Genomic DNA, 22,221 nt, shown 5'->3' with positions numbered 1-22,221 from the left:
AACCAAAAGCCCTTAGGCTTATAGGTAAAGACATATATACATATAACATTATCTAAACATTATAAGTATAGACAGGAGAGTGACATCACAGTATACATAAAACACGTTCAATATTGTGAATATAAAAATACTTAATTAACACATTACAGTTAACGCCTCTTGATTGCCAAATATAGATATTTACTTAAATTGGATAGCTCTCTAACATTATTTATACTAAGCAGTTGTACTAATTAGTTTAAAAATTGATTTTTTTTGTAATAGTATTTTTTAATTAATCTGTGCCTTAAATCGCTATAAAATGGACAAATCAAAATAAAATGGAACTCATCTTCTATATCTCTCAAATTACTTTTGTTACAAATCCTGTTTCTCTGTATGATCTGGGGATGTCTACACTGTTGTCTAAATGAAACAGGTGTGCACAGATGTGTAACTTTATGATTTCCATCGGCTTTATAAAAGAAATCACTGGTAATTACATAAAATTGCTCAGATACTACACAATTAGATAATAGCCATGTTGAGCTTTAAATAATCATTTTGATAATAAATAACCCTCGTTGTTAAATTATATGTATATGTAGTTCGTAATAGAATTAATAGTCATTCACTATAGATTTCATATACATGGAACACACAATTATCCAGAAATAATAAAATGTAAATTTTTCATCAAAATGGTAACTAAATTTAAAAAAAAACCAAGAACAACGAAACTTGAATTCAAATAGTTACACACATATATATAATTTATATTCATAAGTTTTCAAAATACCGGTATAACTATGATGCTTAATTAGTTGCTGCTTGCGATCTCCTATATTCCAATACATTATTCTAGAAACAAACAGAAATATAGTTAATGATCCTAAACAAAAAAATATTTTTTTACGTAATGTCTTTATATATGTAAGTTCTTACAGTACAACATATAAAAGTACAAATGGTAATATATGAGAGTGAGTGAGTATAACTATGGGTTTTTTCCCGTTATTGTCCTACTATCTACCACTAATGAAATATTCCAGCTCTCTTTCCAGAAATAGTTTACTTGTAAAAAGGTACAATATATTATTGTTAAGACATTAAAAAATACGGTTAGGTTAAGAAAAGCATTTCACTAATATGTATCCATTCGTTTACTGTTCCATTCATGAATGAAACACCGCTTGAGTACCTGTTCATGTGGTGCAAAATATTGAAAAACACAATACACCTTTTCATCGAATGTCCTCTTTATATGTACTTTATGCATCACATCTTCTCTGTGTATAATCAATTAGATTTGTAAATCTTCATGATTTATTATATGGTGTCGTTAGTATGTCTAACGAAACTAAGAGAAATATACTTAATCATACTAGTTCCTTTTTAAAAAACCAAACGATTCTCAATTTATAAATAAGTTTGAAATAATTGGATACCGGTATCTATAGGAAAATACATGTATATAGGCTAAGTCTGTTGTCTGGTCCATTTGTTAATACATGCATTGTTATATTTCTTCTAAAATAATTGTATTTATCTTTGTTTGTATTAACAATGAAATATTTTGAAATGAAATAGATTGAATCAAGGATTTCCAAATAACGACGTTCTTGCCAAAAAAATACCCGGGTCCGCACAACATCGTTACTAGTATTGGGTACATTTAACTTTATATTTGATAGTATTGGGTAAATCGATACTTGTATTGGGTAGTATAGGGTAGTATTGGGCTGTATTGGGTTAATCGACACTTGCATTGGATAGTATTTGGTTGTATTGGGTAAATCGATACTTGTATTGGGTAGTATAGGGTAGTATTGGGCTGTATTGAATAAATCGACACTTGTATTGGGTAGTATAGGGTAGTATTGGGCTGTATTGGGTTGTATTGGGTAAATCGATATTTGTATTGGGTAGTATAGGGTAGTATTGGGTTGTATTGGGTAAATCGACACTTGTATTGGATAGTATTTGGTTGTATTGGGTAAATCGATACTTGTATTGGATAGTATTTGGTTGTATTGGGTTGTATTGGGTAAATCGACACTTGTATTGGATAGTATTTGGTTGTATTGGGTAGTATTGGGTTGTATTGGGCTGTATTGGGTTGTATTGGGTAAATCGACACTTGTATTGGGTAGTATTAGGTTGTATTGGGTAAATCGACACTTGTATTGGGTAGTATTGGGTTGGGGTAGTATTGGGTTGTATTGGGTTGTATTGGGTAAATCGACGCGCGATCCCCTTGGATAGGAGGCGCACTTGTTGCAAAACTTCCAGTGTTTGATAGGTGTTCAATGTTTATAAGAAAAGACGAATTTACTGGATGTGGACCTGATATTGTTGTCAGAAAATGGCCGATATTAAACATACCTTGAAAGGAGAAAAAACAATTTTATCCTGACCAACATTTTTTATCTTAGGATAAAGATCGAGGATCAAATTGTATTGGCGAAGGACTTCGACAAAAATCTCAACATCTGATAAATATACACATATCTATTTTTATACATTTTATTACGAACTGTGGCATGTTGTTCTTTGTGGAAGGAGGTGGCAGTCATCGGCATGCAATTTATTTTCGTGATCTGCTTTTGTCAGGGAAAAAATATATCGTAGAAAAGAATGAAAGGTCGGTGTGTGCCACTTTGTTGATGAGACAAGAAGACTAGTTCCATCCTTTGATGTACATCACAAGAATCTCGCGGTCACGTAACGGTACAATTTGACAGGGGTGTAAAGAGCGAATGTGAACTTAACCCCTGGATATCGAGGATGCAGTGAATAGGAAATTGGCCCATTAGAAATACTATGTATCGTCCGAAGTGCGCCGGGTTCTCTTTGGTTTCTGTCTCTCCCACATTGCATCGACTGTAACCTCCGCATGAAATAGTAAAATTAAATAATGTTTTTTTTCATAGCGAACACAACGTGAAAGACTAGCATTACGTTAGTTTAAACATATTTTATTGTACAAATATACAAATGGATTGGACAACAAGTGATTACAACTTAGTAGCATTACGTTAGAAAACAAGGCATCGCAAGTGATACAAATCCCCTCGCGTTCACACATAGTGTGCCATGTGTATGAGGAAATGAATAGAAAATTCAACGATGTATCAGTATCTGCTCTGCATTCTTCGATGAATAATATTTTCCCATTTCGTTCAGAAATGAAGTCCATAGAGCGATGACAAAGTTTGTCTAAAGGCAGTAAAAGTGACCTTGACCTTTAACGCAGTAACCCGAACCGCGCCCTTGATCAAGGCAGTTTCATGAAATTCCGTTGAGAAATGAAGTCGCTAGAGCGATGACCAAGAGTTAACCGATGACCAAGAGTTAACATACGTACGAATAGGATGAGTCCTATATCCCCTCCAACTTCGTTGCGAGGGGATCAATAAACACATTATAACCTATTTTACATTCCATCTCCCTAACCATAGAACTCACTTTTGAGCCATTTGACAGCAATGCGTTCGCTCAAAAATAAGAATTTGCTTAAGATTTTTTACGTTTAAGAGGGTTATTTACTTATTCGTTCATTCAATTAAAACTAAATAAATTTGAAAATTGTATAAAAAAAAAATGTAAATATTTTGTTACACTGATCGATAACATCTTTTCATACATTTATACAGCAGTCATACTTTTACTGTCCATTAACAATTTAGGTCAACCCAGGTGCGTAGCTATTCCCGATACCTTTCTCTGTAGCGAAAGTGAGCATAACCCCTGGGGTATCGAGGATGGCGCGTATAGATGTACGTACTGTAAACAATGGGCATGCCAAGTTTATCATCTAGCCAACCTACCCCCCCCCCCCCCCTCCCCCACAAAACAAATAACAACTCATGTTGTGACCAGAGATATGTAAAGACAGTAGTAACCAAAATGCATAACATTTTGTGACAAATCCATAACATTTTCCGTCAAAATTGCATCCCCCCCCCCCCCCCCCCCCCCGAGATCCACACTATCATCACAAAGGTTACCAAACTATGTGCGCTAGCTTATAGGAAGTGCCTATTTCATATTATTTGTTATCGCTATTTCACAGAAAGTACCGGAAAGATCTTTCTAAAATGTTTTATGTCAGGTCCTCTTGGTCTCTAGTAGTGCATGTTTACTTTTGAAACTTACCAAAATAACGAAATGATTGCAATCTTGGATTTTGACGGTTTTTATTTCTTTTTTTTTTTCAAAAAGTCTATTTCTGAAATTTTAATCGTATGTTTCCCTTGTTAAATAGCACCTTTAAACGAAATTTTAGCATTATGCAATTCTGTTACAGTAAATTTGCCATAAAGGCAAATAACATGACATTACAAGGTTTAAGTTAATGTACAAGATTTCTGTTTACGATTTCCAACAGAGGACTGGGTAATAATACATAAAAGATAATTGAAGAGAAAAGGAGGTAAACGATATTTTTTTGTAGATCTGATGAAGATTCTTTCATGGTGGGCGACAAGTTCTCCTAGGATCTCTTGTTTTAAAACCGAGTGTTGATCTAAACACTATTAAACATTTGATATTCCCGCTAAATCAGGAAAGATGGAAACATACGTATTTCGTAAATTATTCTCATGTCCCTGTGTCGTGACACTAGGAAGATTCTGTAATCTAGATAAATTTTAAACAGCATCACTCAGGAAATATATTTATTGCATAAAACGGAATTAACATTCAAATGATTTACGCTCCCCAACGTGATTTAGGCGCTGACCGTACATATTATGTCCATTTGGCATGTCCCTCTCGACCACCACCACTAGCACACAGTGGCACACGCTCTAAGGCCAAATGAAAAAAACGTTTGATTCCGGTAACCCTAAATACTCTAATTATTTGTGCCTACCCTAGCCTTTCTGGCAATTAACAAGGAAGCACAGTTACAGTCAAGATTATTCTCCCATAGAAATCTTACAAAAAGAAGGAAAAATGAAAATTAACTACAGTACCACCCTACCCTATTTTTTCAGACAGGTAACAGGAAATAAACAACTTTTTGTTTGGCTTTACACTGTGTTGTTATGATGTATCATAAACTTGTAAACATTTTAATGGCAAAACACAAATGAGATCAGACACAAGTTTAAAAACTTTAAATTTGCCTTCTGATTTAAATCAATAATGATAATACTGTACATACATACATGTACGACAGCAAAGTAGAAAAAAAAAATAAAAATAAAAACAGCAACTGTTTATCGAAAAACTAGATATAAGTTAAAATGTACAAATATTATCTATTGTCGTGTGATTTATGTGTCCGTAAAAGTCTGTACAACGTGTATACTATATGATACACATAGTAATATCACACTTGCATACTGAACAATGTGTTATTTTTAAAAATAAATCATTGCTACCAGTTATATGTTATCCTGTCCTTCATGCTAACCAACGAGTTTACCTACGATTGCTATATATAGCTATCCATAAATGGCAAATTTTGTTAATTTTAGACATGATATTGTGAAACAGGTGCGACTCCTTATATGGTCACCTAAAACTTAACTTAATATTTCACGAACCATATAAGGTAGGAAAAACGATTTTCCTTATAAGGAAGAATCTGCTCACCCATATTGTCACGGTCTGTCATCAGGTTTAAATAACATTTATCTCGGTAATTGTCTCAAATCAGGTTTAATCGGTGCATTTAGATGCAGCATGATATTTATTTTTAGATTTATGTTGATAATATTTTATGGTTTATTACAAATATCAGTATATACGACCCACGTTTGGCAGTGCCATCCTCGGGCCGATGGGAGAGGGTTTGGGGGTATGGGTCATTTTTTAGAACGTTACACATTATCTAATGAGGACTATGGTGTTGCTGACTGAAAAAAGATATTATTGTATTTTTTTCTCGGAGTTCAAAATTAGTTCTCACGTAAAATTAGACCTACATAGGTGATGGATTATAATGACCTCATCGTTATAGTGGGGCATCATCATTTTCATTATATAAACACTTCCAGGACATGTTCCCTCTTCATGAGCATTCTTACAAATCAAGGAAATTCTTTAACAGGCTACGTTTCACATGGAAAATCTTTTCTTTTTTTTTGGGGGGGGGGGGGGGGGGGGGTTTGAATTCAAGTTTATTACACAAGAAAACGCCTAGTTTGGACATTTCCATACCCACAAGTGTGTGTACATCCATATACTTTTCACTTTATTTCATAGATTAATTAATCTCAAATATGTCGCCAATTGATCGTAAAGTTCTTGGTTTAAACTTTGTTTTATTCAAATTTTGTTTGACAATACATCGAAATACATGTTTTATAAAACAGAAAAGGAAACAAAAACAAATGTCGTGACACTTATGTAAATTTGTTATTGTATTGTATTTCTTTAAAGTTCTTTATACTGATGCTAATAAAAGTGTCATTGTATTTTTTACCAGTTCCCGTTCTGTCATTAAAACAGCTAGTGCATACCAATGCAAAGGGCCTTTTTTTTAAACAGAAAATTTGTAAAAAAATTTTTTTTTATTTTTTATTATATTTCCCAAAATTTTATGACATAAACATGAAAATGGGCGTCTAGAATCGCCTTTAAATAATGTACAAACTGTTCAAAATATTCGATGACGTATCAGTATTCGTCATACATAAATATAAACAAATAGGTATAAATTCACATTTTTGTTATAAAAAATAAACTTCCGGATATTCTTGTCCGTACTCGAATCTAATTATTATTGCAATCTGATTTCCGGTTTGAGTTGCGATGGTGAACAGACTTTGCACAAACGTTATTATATGGTAAATATTAGTATATGTAATGCTTCGTATGGTATGACATCATCCAATTCAGCGAATTAAAGTGGCATGTTAGCGTTATAGTGTTGTGTCTAGAGTATGTGTTGGTAATAGTCAGAGTATAATCTATTAAAAAACAACATTTTCCTTACCGCCCTCCCCCNTAGATTTTGTATCTCTTATTGAGTTTGATTTTGTAAATAGTTTTAAATTTTCTAATAAGATATGTAGATAGTCACAGTGGTGTCTGTCTCTTGTTTTGATATTTGATTATATCCCTGGTTCAAAGTAATAAAATAGTCCAGGTATTTTATTTATAACATTATTCTGTATGAGTTGTACCACTTGAGTAACACATTTATGTACACATTTCCAATGGAGTTCCCTAGCTTATTTTTGTTTCTGTTGCAATCAGTTTACATTTATTATTTCCCCATATTTTCTCCAAATTAAATGTTTTTTGAAGTTCATCTTCGCACTTTTACTCTGATTTAGGTCTCGTTTTTGGAAGTAATGTATTTTGTAGCATGGTCATTTTTAAGTTTTTATTTTTCATAATTTTTGTTCCCTTACATAATGGCAAAAATATTTCAAATTTATTATTTATGAAGAGGTCTTCTGACTTAAGATATCTATTTGATTATTTTCAGTATGATCTTTTAATACTCTGAGAAAATTTAGAGGTATAGCTTTCCTAATTTTAGAGATTTCTGATATCCATTTCTGTTTATTGATAAGTTTTGCAAATATAATATCATTCCCTTTAAATTCCTTCTTTTCATCATCCCAAATATCTGCTATTTTTGTGATACCACTTAATGAAAACTGTATGTAGGTGTTCCCAAATAAATTTTGGTTTAAAATTTCTTTATTGTTAAGAGGTGCGTAAACTCCTTTTTTGCCCATGCTTTCAAGCTATCTTCATAAAAAAATTGGTAGTATTCTGTTAATATCAAGGCCCTGTAGGTCCGAACAAGTGCACAAAAACATTTTTGACATGTACTTGATGTCTAATTTAGTAAGATAGTATCTACCTATAGAGTTCCAGTTCCCATTTTTAGAGTGGATTATCTTATATATAGTTTTGATTTGTTTACTTTGTACATATGTTTCAAGATCTACCATTCCCATACCTCCACATTTTTCTTTCCAGTTGGTTTACTTTTCCATCCCAGATGTAATCCCAAATTATCTTGTTAGATATTTACATGGTATGCCCTTCACTTCTATTTCATATCCTATAATAGATATTATTAGTGCTTTATTTTATTTCCTTATCATTACCTGGTACTCTGATGCCTACTATTTCTGGGTTTGCTCTGATAGCACATGCAAGTGGTTCTGCTTGAATAATGTATAAAAGGGGGCGATTGGGCATCCCTGACGGTGATGAAATATTTAGATGTAAAACCATTAGTTTGGATACATATTTTTGATTTTTTTTAAAGCATCTCAATCCAACAATTTATTACCAAAATTTAAGTATTTAAAACATTTTAATACCCAACCCCACCCATTCTATCGTATCAAAAGGCTTTTGTTGGTCTAGAAATATAATTGAACCATCTTGTTCTTCCCCGTCACTAAAGTCTATTATATCCTGTAACATTCTATTGGCATCCATAATATTTCTACCTGGTACAAAGCCTTTCTAGTCGGGATGTATAAGTTTGTTTGGATTTATTTTCAGTCGATAAGCCAACATTTTTGCAATTATCTTATAATCAACATTGAGTAAAGTAATTTAATTATTGCCTTAGTTTGACTATTCAATTCAGTAAATATTTCCATGATTAATTGTGTGATCTCAGTTTTGATTAATTTCCAATATGTTTAGTAAAATTCACTTATAATTCCGTCCTCACCAGGTGACTTGTTACAATTTAAAGATTTGACAGCTTCGCTAATTTCCTTATTTTCTATCGGTCTATCCATGTTCCTGCTTTCTTCATTAGATAATTTGTTTTCTATAAATTGTGTTAAAAATTCTGCATTTTGTTCATCCCACCCTTCTGATTTAAAAAGCATGTTATAAAAAGATGTCTGTTCTTCTAAAATGTTATCTATGCCAGTTTTATAATTACCATCTCGTCCTTTTATCTTATACCACTGTTTAGTTTCAGCATTTTTCTTTTCAAGGTTAAAGAAGTATTTGGTTGACTTTTCATTTTCATCAAATATTTGTATTCTGCTCCGTACTCTAGCAGCATCTGTTTGATTATTGTAGTATCTTTTTTTTTATATTTCAATTGTTCAATTTTATCAGTATTATTTTGATGGCTCGGATTATTTTCTAATGTCTCTATATAGCTAGCTCGTCTTCCACAGGTTTAATTTCTATCTTTGATACATTTATATGTTTTCCTATTTCCATACTTAATTGTTTTATTAGGGCCCCGTATCGGAGATACGGGTGCCCTATAGTAATCACTCTGTCTGTCTGTCTGTCTGTCTGTCTGTCCGTCCGTCCACAAATTTTGTTCCTGCATGATAACTTTGGAATTTATAGGCCGATGTACATGAAACTTGGTCAAGATGTTCAGTTCACAAATATACACATTGAGGAAAAAAGTCAAGGTCAAAGGCCAAGGTCATTAGGTTCAAATGTCAAGGTCAAATTTTGCATCTTTTCACTGATGAACATTTTGTTATGACATGATGAAGCAAAGTTGATCAGAATTAAACAAGAAGTCAACCTGACCAAATGTCAAGGTCATTGGGTCAAAGGTCAAGGTCAAATTTTGTATCTTTTCACTGGTGAACATTTTGGTATGACACTTTGAAGCAATGACACAATTAAACAAGGAGTCAACTGACCAAAGGTCAAGGTCATCAGGTCTGGGGTCAAGGTCAAATTTTGTAGCCTTTCACTAATGAGCATTTTATGACATGAAGCAAAGTTGTTTGGAATTAAACAAAGAGACACACTGAGGTAAAAAGTTGAGGTCAAAGGTTAAGGTCATTAGATTCAAAGGTCAAGGTTCAATTTTGTATCTTTTCACTGGTGAACATTTTGGTATGACACTTTGACGCAATGTTGCTCAGAATTAAACAAGAAGTCAATTGATTAAAGGTCAAGGTCACTGTGTCAAAGGTCACGGTCAAATTTTGTATCTTTTCCCTGATGAACATTTTGTTATGACTTTATTAAGCAAAGTTGGTCGGAATTTAACAAAGAGTCAACTGACTTAAGGTCAAGGTCACTTGGTCAAAGGTCAAGGTAAAATTTAGTATTTTTTGCTGATGAATATTTCATTATGACACTTTGAAGCAATGTTTGTGGGAATTAAACAATGCGTCATTCTTGATGATTATGGGGGATATATTGCCACAAGACGGGGCCCTTACTGACCTGTCAGTGTTCTAGTTTTAGTTTTAGTGATTTCCCACCATTCACTTATACTATTATACATAATTATCTCAACTCTCCACACTGACCAACATGTCTCAAATGCATTTTTAAAACTATCACTTGCTATTACATGTAGTTTATAACTCATTTTCCATGTTCCCGGTCCTCGTTCTAGATCCATCAAAGATGGTTTGATAGTGTTTAAATAATGATCACTATAAGGGCAGTATTTTATTTCAGCATTAATTATTTGAGACTTTAAATTGTTTTTGTTAAGATCAAATCAATTCTTGACTTGGAACTGCCTCGTTAAAAAGTATATTTTAATGAATCTGGATTTTGTATTTGCCATATGTCTGATAAGTTGTGTTGTATGTATCATGAGGTTGACTAGTTGTGTATTTCCGACATCCTCGGATGGTTGTAAAGGAAATCTGTCTTTTGTTTTATCCACTTCACAGTTAAAATCATATGTAAATATGTTAAAAAATCCTTTCTTTCTGTTCCTTTATTGGGACAGTACAATATATTTGTTTATGTTCACAATGAACTTAACATGCCATCAATCTTCCACACTGGTCTCTGTAATATTCAGAAATTTTAAAGTCAGAGCTATTGTTAACAAGTATACCAACTCCCCTAGAATCGTTCTTCCCATTATTCCATCAACTGTTTCCCCCTCCAATATCTTTCCAGTTGTTATTCCATTATTTTGAATCTAAATCTGTGCAATGTGTCTCCTGTAAACATACAATATCATATTTTTGACTTTTGACCCAATTAAATATTCTATTACTCTTTTTATCATCCCATTAACATTTAAACTAGCAAAACTAATGTATTTTTTCATGGAAGTTTGTTATGTAAACTATGTTATCAATTGGGATACAGCAATCTATACCCCTCCCCCATCCCAGTACATTAATCGATTGGTTTTGTGAAAATTCATTTTACCACATTTACTGATCTTAAACAATACTGTACTGGCACCCACCCTATGGTACAGTTTTAATCTTAACTGGGTATTTGAAATAAAAAGAATCATATATACAATATATAAAAACGTTATTTCTCTTTTCCTTCCTCTGTTTACATTCACACACATAAGTAATGATTAATTCAATTATACATGTAACATTTACTAGTATTTCCATGCTCCTACCTCAATTCATATAACAACTTTATAAAGAAGTTGCTGTTTTCACTACTTAAACTCATTTCATATGCATAGATTAGTAGAATACTCATATATTCATTAAAAATGGCAGTTTCTACTCCTGCTTAACGCTCAGCAAATTAGGAGTGGGACGCCTGGTTCGCCCGTTGTCAGTATAATGTGACCGGGTGGGGCGTCCTGCTGGGTGTCTTCGGCAGTATGTTTCAGTGAGGTAGCACTATAAAGTCGGCATCATTTCCGCGCTATTACAAGAAGACAAACACGAACATATCGCAGCCTCCCAAAATACACACACATACACTACACGCATGCATCTTGCACTCAGGGGAGGTCGTCCTTAAATGACCTTAGCTGTTAATAGGACGTTAAACAAAATCAAACAAACAAATCAAACAAACAAACATATATTCATCCATAAATACATGTTACTTAGGAGTTTACTAATTTCCATGTAGCAATTCATTTCATTCCCATACCTAATTAGAATATAGTTATTACATACATACTTCTGCACATACAGCTTACTATGAGAGATTACTTTGGACTCTTTGTTCCTGAAGTAGTTGAAATGGTTACTATTTTCAAAGAACCATTTAATTTCAGATGCATGTATACAGAGTAATACAAATAGCACATTCTTTTTGTTTTGTACAATATGTACATGTACATGTGCATAAATTAACATACTGGTGTAAGCAGTTCTATCCTTCCTATCACACTAACTCAAATAGTCCACACTTATTCCACACGATTCTTTACACTCGCCGGACTTAAAATACTTTTACTATTTCCCGTATGGAAATGCATCGTGTTAGATACACACATATTTTCAAAATTTTGACATATTCACAATCTGTTATCATGCACTTGTTCTTTTCATTGTTTACATACCTGCATATTTAAGTACACTATTATTTACAAATACATACAGCATACTTATTGTGATTCTATCTCGGTCATTGTTTACATTCATACTTGACCAATGGATCATTTCATGACACATGCATATTTTATGGTAGACTTTTACAATATTATTTACAAATATATACACGGCTTACTCACCGAGATTCTGTCTTTTTTCACAGTTCACATTCTTTTCGTGTAGCACACCATGACACATCCATATACTTATGAAAAGTTTAGCATATTCATACATGTGTAAATTACTGAAGTAATATTAGTTTATTCTGTGTATTTATAGCAATTTGTTTCACTTGCCATATTTTGCACATAATCATGAAAACATATTGTACCCAGTTCAACTGTAACACGTAAACATACATAACCTATACCGGTTTTGTAGTATAGGGGCATTTCTGTAATTAATTTAAAGAACCCTGAGGAAAATGGAACCAGTAGCGCGCCTACTAGGCATGCATGTATATTCCAATGAGGTATCTCATAAAATTGTTTCTCTAGAAGCTTCGATCACCTCATACTGGATAGTGTTCCGCAGCTCAATCAATAATTAGTAATCGATCTTACTGATTGTAAACATGTGCACGTGCGGGATGTTATGAACACGCGTGTTTATGTTACTGTGATCCACAGGTCGCCTAACGATTGAGCGACGCTAGGGTTACTGGTATGATGTTGTGCTATCTGTGCGCAATGTATCTGGGCTCTATGTCTTATACAGTTGACCATATATGGGCATTTCCATACTTGAATTTCTCGGTACTGGTTGTGTATTAGTATCATAGTTATTTTAGTGTTCAGCTTTCGTGTTTACATTCTGATAGTCGCGGTCGAGGCTTCATCATTGCTATTTATAGCACACTGAGAAAATACGTAGGTAATATACATAGCAAAGATTTTTTTATTATATTGACAAATTTATATTGCTTAGCCCTCTATCCGACACATGATTTTTTTTGGTTTTATTTTGTTTAACGTCCTATTAACAGCTACGATAATTTAATGACGTTAATGCGGAGAGTATGACCTATGTGTGAAATGGAAGTATGACCACTGTGTAAGAAAAGTCGACTGTCAATTTTAGCTTTCTAAAAAAGTTTGCGGAAAGAAGTTAATGATAATATAGTGTTACAACCTAAGTTTAATTTAAACAATAGAACGAGTCCACGCTAGCTGTTTGGAGACATGTAAATACTTGTTTTACCTCGTTAAATACAACGACTAAGTAGCTCAAATTTCAACTGAAAAGCTGTTAAGTTTTCTTGATCTACCCATACTATGTACTGACATACATTTTAACTAGTAGAGAAAAACTTACTATGGAGTACGATCGAACTGTATCAAGTACACGAGGCTGAATATTTTATTTGCGTAATAGTTATCTAATGGTTATGAGCCTTTTTTCATTTACCTGCACGGTCAGAACGGTCAGGTTCTATCATCACACCTTGTTATCTGTCAATTCTGTGACTAAACATTTGAAAAATAAAACCTAACTCCTACGTTGTAATTGATTAATTCCCAGGGCTCGCCTGAAGTGAATACATTCCTCTTATCCCGGTATCAACCAATCCAGTTTACCACAACGATTACGTATATGGTCAGGTTAGAACACACGGACATTGATAACGCACGCGATTAGTAATTAGTTCTTGTAAAGACGACAATAATTACACTAATTAAAGGTATTATAATATCTGAAAATTATGTTCCGCTGGACTATTATACAAGTTAGTCACATCCGTTATATATGGTAGCCCCCCCCCCCCCCTACTCGGCATTAGGTTAACCGTAGATATTCCCATTGTGAACAGCTCGGCCAGTACGATATTCTAACAGGAAGTTGAAGTTCCACAGGTTTAATATGTCTAAATTAAAACATGCTTTTATATCTATAGGCAGTGTATTCTCGGTTGTGATCATACCGAGGCGATAGTTATGTATATTCGCGGTTTATTCGGTATCAGCCCTGTCATGTTCCGCACATTTTTACATATTCAATGGAAGGCCTCGGATAAATAGTCTACGTTCCGATTACAATAAACTTGGTTAATTTGACTCAGGGCACGAAGAAGGAAAAATACGGGTACAAACCCGTATGAGCTTTTCACTATACAAAATACACTGCACATAACATCAGACTTATATCAATGTATTCATTAAATCGTACATTTGTTTAGTTTGTCTTTATTTAATAATGCAATACTTATATTCATTAAAATAAATTCAAATCGTCCGAAGAATCCCAAATAGACGAAAGTACTGGCGGGATATGGACCCCCAGTGTTTTAATTCCATTTATTTTATATTCAACATTCAACTCAACTTTAATGCATATTATACGTACAATATATGCTTGTAGTTGTCTGGGTATATTTTCCTATTTTCGGGACGTTTTTTTTATTTCAGGTTAGGCGAGTAGCGAATTAATGTCCTCCCACTTATAAAACAGCGTTTCCTTTCATAGTTGTGTTATTACACATGTACTTATCCGTCATCTGTCTAGTTGTGACGACTTTTACCGGTGACATTCCACTGACGTGCTGACTGGCCGAGTGTCCTGTCCATGATCACACCTACTTAGAGAACGGTACCCCGGGGCTTGAACCTGTCAAATACATATACTTACACCCATCCATCTACCTTGGAATCAAATCTCGATCTTAAATATTCTTTTGACACGTATATAGACCCGTATAATATACACACATACATATGAAAAGATTTTAAACAATACACTTGAATTAAATTAAATTGAGTATATTTCATAAAATACTGAAGTGGTCAGTAATACGATTAGTTAGATTTATAAATACCTTTAATACTATGCTTACCTACACCATTCTACAATACACTGACGCACATGTTAAATCAATAATATTTTAATGGAAGCTCAGAGCTGGTTTTAAAAGCTATCGATTAATCTGTGGTATGTTAGAACAAAACACAAGGCTCACTGTAATTATTACGGTACAATAAGCTGACCGGGACGTGTAGTATACCTTAGTGTGAACGAACGACTCGCCGTAAACAGCACCTTATATGACTAACAGCACAGTAGTTTACCTGGGCGGTTATGCCCATATATGGCCATGCTTCGGCTTAACGAGACGCACTTCTCGGAACAGCTCGATGACGTGACGCCGTGCGATATATAAGCGAGGGCATGCCCGTAGTCTTCAGAACGGTTTCCAACGGGCGATAGCTTAACATCTAATATTAACACTAGGCAAAGATCAACTACCAGACAAAATGTGTGACGATGATGTAGCCGCTTTAGTTGTGGACAATGGGTCCGGAATGTGTAAGGCTGGATTTGCCGGCGATGATGCCCCACGTGCTGTATTCCCCTCAATTGTTGGGAGACCCAGACATCAGGTAAGCATTTATTTTAATGCAATCAAAGGATTATGTGCACTTGTATATACTATTGATCCAACGGACAACGTACTATATGTACTAACTATATGATACATATTAACTTACGTTGCTACAGTTTTAATATAAATATTCATTTTTGATATACACCGTTTTATATATGATAAATAAATGTGTACCCTTCAATTTAATAAGAAGTGCTGATGTATATCATTCTGTATACATAACCCTATGTAGTTTCGTTACTGTAACCATTCCGTACTATATTCGAAATCGCCCAGGATATATAATTTTGCCCTATATTTTCCATATAAAAAACCCAACTCAATACTGATCATGATTGAATACAACATACAAAATGTAATGCAGCTAGTAGATAGATATTGTACTGTATTGTGAGTAATTATGTTAATCGTTTTACAGCCGGCATATATTAAGAAGTAATTGTTATATTCTTTACAATACATGTTCTTTAAAATCACGTGTCAATACAACTGTCTACAATTGTTACTATACTACACGAGTATTTCACTGTATTACCTGTCCTGATTCGGTCCATATGACCAAGTTATTCTTCTACTTTTATCATTCTGTCGGTCACAGATCTTTGCTACAAATACCTATACACATATGCTCTTACTATAATATAGATCTAACTGTGCTGTGCTGTGGTCCTTATCAGTACCAGCATAAGCGTACAGTTATTGTAACGGACCCCTGAGGTCAGTCCTTACGTTTATTAGAATAAAATCACCATTCTAAAGCTAATCATTACGTGCAATCTTTCAGTTATAGGTAAATGTATGTACACGAGTCTGATGGCACTTGCCATAGTACACACTACCGAAACCTATATATTATTGAAGATGATAAATATTTCATTGATTTTTCCAGTTCTAATTACAAATGAAGTATATATACAGTACATTTGTTTAACATTAGTATTTGGTAGCCAAGCACAAAACAAAAAGACACCGATCTATAACACTGTTTTATCTCTCTCTCTCTCTCTCTCTTTAGGGAGTGATGGTTGGTATGGGACAGAAAGACAGTTATGTCGGCGATGAGGCCCAGAGCAAGAGAGGTATCCTCCCCCTCAAGTACCCCATCGAACACGGAATCGTCACAAACTGGGACGATTTGGAGAAGATCTGGCATCACACCTTCTACAACGAGCTCCGTGTGGCTCCTGAGGAACACCCTGTCCTCCTGACAGAGGCTCCCCTCAACCCCAAGGCCAACAGGGAAAAGATGACACAGATCATGTTCGAGACCTTCAACTCCCCCGCCATGTATGTAGCCATCCAGGCTGTGTTGTCCCTGTACGCCTCAGGTCGTACTACCGGTATTGTGTTGGACTCTGGGGATGGTGTGACCCATTGTGTACCCATCTATGAGGGTTACGCCCTACCTCACGCCATTCTTAGGTTAGATCTCGCAGGACGTGATCTTACAGACTACCTCATGAAAATCCTCACAGAACGTGGTTACTCATTCACAACCACCGCCGAGAGAGAAATCGTAAGAGACATTAAGGAGAAGTTGGCATATGTTGCACTTGACTTTGAACAGGAAATGTCCACAGCAGCTGCCTCCTCATCTCTGGAGAAGAGCTACGAACTTCCCGACGGCCAAGTCATCACCATTGGCAACGAGAGGTTCAGGTGCCCCGAGGCTCTGTTCCAGCCATCATTCTTGGGAATGGAATCGTCTGGTGTCCACGAAACGACATACAACAGCATCATGAAATGTGATGTTGACATTCGTAAAGACTTGTACGCAAACACAGTTCTGTCCGGTGGTACCACCATGTACCCTGGTATCGCTGACCGTATGCAGAAGGAAATCACCGCGTTGGCCCCCAGCACAATGAAGATCAAAATCATTGCTCCACCAGAGAGGAAATACTCTGTCTGGATCGGTGGCTCCATCTTGGCTTCTCTGTCCACCTTCCAACAGATGTGGATCAGCAAACAGGAATACGACGAGTCTGGCCCCTCCATTGTCCACAGGAAATGCTTCTAAACCAAACACAAACAATGAACGCTTTATTTATTTTTGCCATAAACTCATTACAGTGTGTATGAAGACAACCGTGTGTTAGGCGTGTGTCTAGTGCCATTTATCATTGACAGCTATTCATCTTTTTATCCTTGATGTTATTGAATGTTGATAAATAAAATACATTGATCTTATTTTACCTTTCGGTTTTCTTCCTATAAATCATTCCATGCAATTCAATTCGGATCTTGGTGTCACACTTTCCAACACTGTTAATTCCAGACAACTAAAATGTCTGTGTCCTAAAGGACATTTTCATGATTTATAAAGGAAGATACATAATTTATGAAATTTCCATTTTACAAACATGGACATCTGAATATCTGCTTATTGCTTTCCCAAACATTAATATATCGATAATGCAATTGTTGTAGCCCGGTTAAAAAAAATGCAATGAAAATGGTGCCAATTGTTTTCATTGATAAAACTGACTTGCTGATTTAAATGCTCAGTCCCGATATACAATACGCTAGTGTGTAATTTAAACGGTAAATTCGTTACCCACATTGATCACGTTCAGAAGCGTAACGCTACCAGTCATTGTAGCCAACTTCGAGACCTTATCTTACCTTGTCCGCCATTCCGGTTGATGTCTTGTTTAAAAAACGAAAAATGCGATAAAATCTCTGATTTTGTTGATGGAGTACTTGTACACTGTATCTCAGGACAAAGATCAGAGGGCAACATTGTCACAATCGAGCAGATGTTGATATTTGAACTTCAAATTTGGTTTTAAATCCCAAACGGTCTATATCTGATAAATTCGTTGTGTGAAGGTTGGGGGTATGCTACTGATTTTGCCTGATATCTGCTTGTGACATTCTTTAAGTGATGTCTGTTGGTAAGTTCAAATTTTGTCAAATCTTCTGTTCGTCTAGAGGTCACCGAAACACTTGAATTAGGCGGGAAATGAGTAGAGGTTGTAAATGACGTCGATCATCATGTCATCGTAACATTTGATCTGTATAGCAGAGAAGCAATGGGAATACAAGCTGACGTGACCTATCTACAAGACGACACGTGATCATCGTACACGTGATTGATCGTCGTCAAACGACCATAACTATGATGACCAGACAGAATGACCGTTAGGTGACAATTGAGCTGACAACTGAGCGGACATAACTACCTAATGACCAGACATGTGGAATGGTCAGTCATGATGCTATCTTATATTATACAATGCACATATTTCCATACTGCTATCTGTATGTAACAACCCCTAGTGTTACGTCACACACACACACCAATGACTTATTATTATAGACCATGGTACTTTACACATGTCACCTACTATCCCTATGTAGCAACCCCTAGTGTTACGTCACACACACACACCAATGACTAATTATTATAGACAATGGTACATTACACATGTCACCTACTGCTTGTATGATTGGAGTTCTGGTAAATAGTTTAAAACCTAAATTAAAAATTGCCTAGTATATGTATACTGTTCATCCACATTATGTGAAATAGAAAAATACATCTGTACACAATTTGTGTTAATATTGTTGAGGAGAGGGCTTTAAAAATGTTATAACGTGAGCCCGATCCTATTCCTTATTTAAATGCAATAACTATGTTTAAACTAAATACTTTAACTAATTGATATTATTCAGCTTCCTCGTTGCATTCCTGAAGTTATGCATTTGCAAATGTGTGATTGATTGATTGATTATTCAAGTCTTTAAGACTCTAGACTAATTCACACGTTTCTCAGATTGGAACCGATTTTGGAAAGAATTATATAGATCTCCCCATAAGGTAGCATATCACCTAAAACTACATCAAATAAAAAATAACAAATGTTTGTGATTAGACCGTCATCTGGCTGACAAATATATCGCATAGTTCATATACCAAAATATTTTTTTTATGTTTCTTGGCTAAATAAATAATACCAAATGTTTTGTTGTTGGTTTTCGAGAAATACCAGCCAATACTATTGTTAACTTCCGTACCAAATAAAATTTGTTTTGAGTAATATTTCTTGACACTGTTGAATTTTGAACAATTAAAAAATAAATTATAAATTCCATTTAAAACGAGTCTCTTTCCAAGTATCACATACAGGTTTATAACTGAAAATAACGTGAAAAAATATAAAACAGTTTCTATCAAGACTATTATTATATTGATTTAAAAAAAAAATCGAAAAGAAATTAAATGCAGTTCCGACGGTTTTATTAATTCTAAAATATAAATACTTACAGCTTGTATATTACCAAACGGTATCCAAACGCTTTTGTACGATTTAGACAGGATCATTAACTAATACTGTCCATTTTAATACACACATGATATATATATATATTAAAAAACTCCGATAATATATGATTTAGAATTTAGATAATGTCAATCGGCGTAGTTACAAGGTGAGATGTCCGAGGAGGAAATATACTATTCCATTTTTTAAAGTGTTTCACAGCATACGGCGCTTTGTAAAACTAATTCACTAGTAGTGTTGATAGATGATGAATGCACTATGATCTTCTAGCGTCAAGTGTAGGGCTAATGGTTAGATTACGCTTTTATTTTTTGAAGAGAACTTTAAACCCCTTCTCTCCTTTTTTTATATAGTTTTGAACCTCAAATCTCAACCATTATTTGAAAATAATTTTCGACTCTATAAGACCTTCTTTTATATATTGTTTTGACCCATAAATGTAAGCTATTAAAATCGAAAATATTTTCGATACTCATTATCCATTTTGGTATCTGTTTGACTCTAACATCTTAATAATTGATTTTGAAAAGAATTCTCGACGCTTTTTATGAATCATTTTTGTATCGTTATGATCGTTACATCTAAATTGCCGAGAGAAATGTTTCCCTAAAAACCCGTTTTCTTGATGCCAGCTCTCTTCACCTATTTCCTTTTTCTGCATCGTTTTGACCCTCAAATTCTAACCATTAAAGACAATTCCCTAACCGTATTACCCTGTTTTTGTAACAGGTTGACCCCCATATCTTAACCACTGAACTAAACATAATTTCCTAACCACAATGGTCATTTTCTAAAGAGAATTTTCACCCATTAATACATCTTTTTTGTTCAACAGAATGCCTCACCCTTATCGTTTTTCGTGTTTCTTTACGTCGAACATTCACCAATTCTGACCATTTACTATTTTTGTATTGATCAAGGTAATAAAAACAAGATTTAAACCGACAAAGACGCTGCTGCCTGTATAAACAGCATACATCAGCTATGAAGTATGATGTTGACATTCGTTAAGACCTGTACGCAAACACAGTTCTGTCCGGTGTTACCACCATGTACCCTGGTATCGGTAACCGTATGCGGAAGGAAATCACCGCCTTGACTCAAAGTACAAAATAAATAAAGATAATTGCTCCATCATTTGAATTAAGAAAACACAAAAGCTGAACAAAATTTAAATCGAGCTCAAAATCAATGAAACCAGAGCCAACTATAAACAATAGAAAAAGTATGTGCTTGACCCTGGAAAAAGTATAAGGAGAAATAAAACCAAGTGTTCCGGCAGGGTAAACATCTCGGGCTTCGGTGACGAGACCCATCATGTAATCTAGGTCATATCCTAGTAATGTTACGTCTCCGAATTGAAAACCTGGGCAGTAACAACGAAACCACAAGGCAAAATGAGCACAATAAAAAGTATCGACCTTTATAACGAACAAGGAAATCCACCTCTCAAACAAAATTGGATCAGTAAACAGGAATTCGACGAATCTGACCACGGACTTAATCTTATTCCGTGGCCTGACCCATCTATTGTTTACAGGAAGTGCTTCATATCCAAGCTAACAATAAACGCCATACTTATTTTTCTCATTACAATATATTGAACTCATAACAGTGCATGTGAGTACAATGCTGTGGTAGGCGTATGCCCGGTGTCACTAGCTATAAAGAAAGCATCGCTTTAATCGTGATGTTAATAATGAAGCTCTTTTCGCTTTTCTTTCTTTGAGCTGACATGTACCATGCAAGCAATCGATGTCGTCCATTTAGTAAAGCCGGGGCTTATGTCCAATCTTTCATCATAGAGACCAAACCTCTCGTAAAGGACACGTACACTTTTTATAAAATCAGCCCGTGATTTCTTGAAATTCCAAGTGAATTTGACCCACTTTAACGAGCTCTATAAATAGACATACGCGCTGCTGATACCCGAGAAATACATAAAATGGAGGCTTAAGACATGTGCTGTTTCATTTCATTAAAAAAATGTGTCTTTCAGAAACCTTATATGAAATATTAACATTTTTCTTTAAAAAGTGTTCCATTTTGGGTACTCTCACCCTGGCAAATATTTAAACATTTAATTTAATCTGAAAATACATAAATTTACATCAGACCATAACTCATTTGAACCAATTTGCAATTACTTTTGATAACATAAATGTTATATATATATATATATGAATATATCTATAAACTATCTGTACATGCTGGCTACAAACACGAAACAATTTTAAAAACCAATCAAAATCAGTCGATGAGTATTTCTACAATTTCTGTAAAAATAAGTATTCGGTAATGGGTATTATGATGAATATTTAAACGTTGT

The 22,221-nt window shown here is 34.5% G+C and overlaps 1 protein-coding gene across 1 annotated transcript; it reads left to right on the top strand.

Moving 5' to 3' along the window:
- The first annotated feature begins 15,373 nt into the window (after window positions 1–15,373).
- On the top strand, window positions 15,374–17,796 carry LOC110452512 (actin-2-like). The gene is made up of 2 exons (XM_021501084.1): window positions 15,374–15,601; window positions 16,622–17,796. The coding sequence occupies exons 1-2, from the start codon at window positions 15,476–15,478 to the stop codon at window positions 17,624–17,626; spliced, it is 1,131 nt and encodes a 376-aa protein (XP_021356759.1). The 5' UTR covers window positions 15,374–15,475; the 3' UTR covers window positions 17,627–17,796.
- The last annotated feature ends 4,425 nt before the right edge of the window (window positions 17,797–22,221 follow it).

The sequence above is a fragment of the Mizuhopecten yessoensis genome, unplaced genomic scaffold (assembly GCF_002113885.1).
Source record: "Mizuhopecten yessoensis strain PY_sf001 unplaced genomic scaffold, ASM211388v2 scaffold6719, whole genome shotgun sequence".
NCBI lineage: Eukaryota > Metazoa > Mollusca > Bivalvia > Pectinida > Pectinidae > Mizuhopecten > Mizuhopecten yessoensis.
Note: the sequence above shows the minus strand (reverse complement) of the source record. Positions and strands in the feature narration are given on the sequence as shown.

Coding starts and splice junctions, on each gene's coding strand:
- LOC110452512 (XM_021501084.1), top strand. CDS start 15,476: ATGTGTGACGATGATGTAGCCGCTTTAGTTGTGGACAATGGGTCCGGA. Junction 15,602..16,621: donor TTGGGAGACCCAGACATCAG/GTAAGCATTTAT, acceptor CTCTCTCTTTAG/GGAGTGATGGTTGGTATGGG.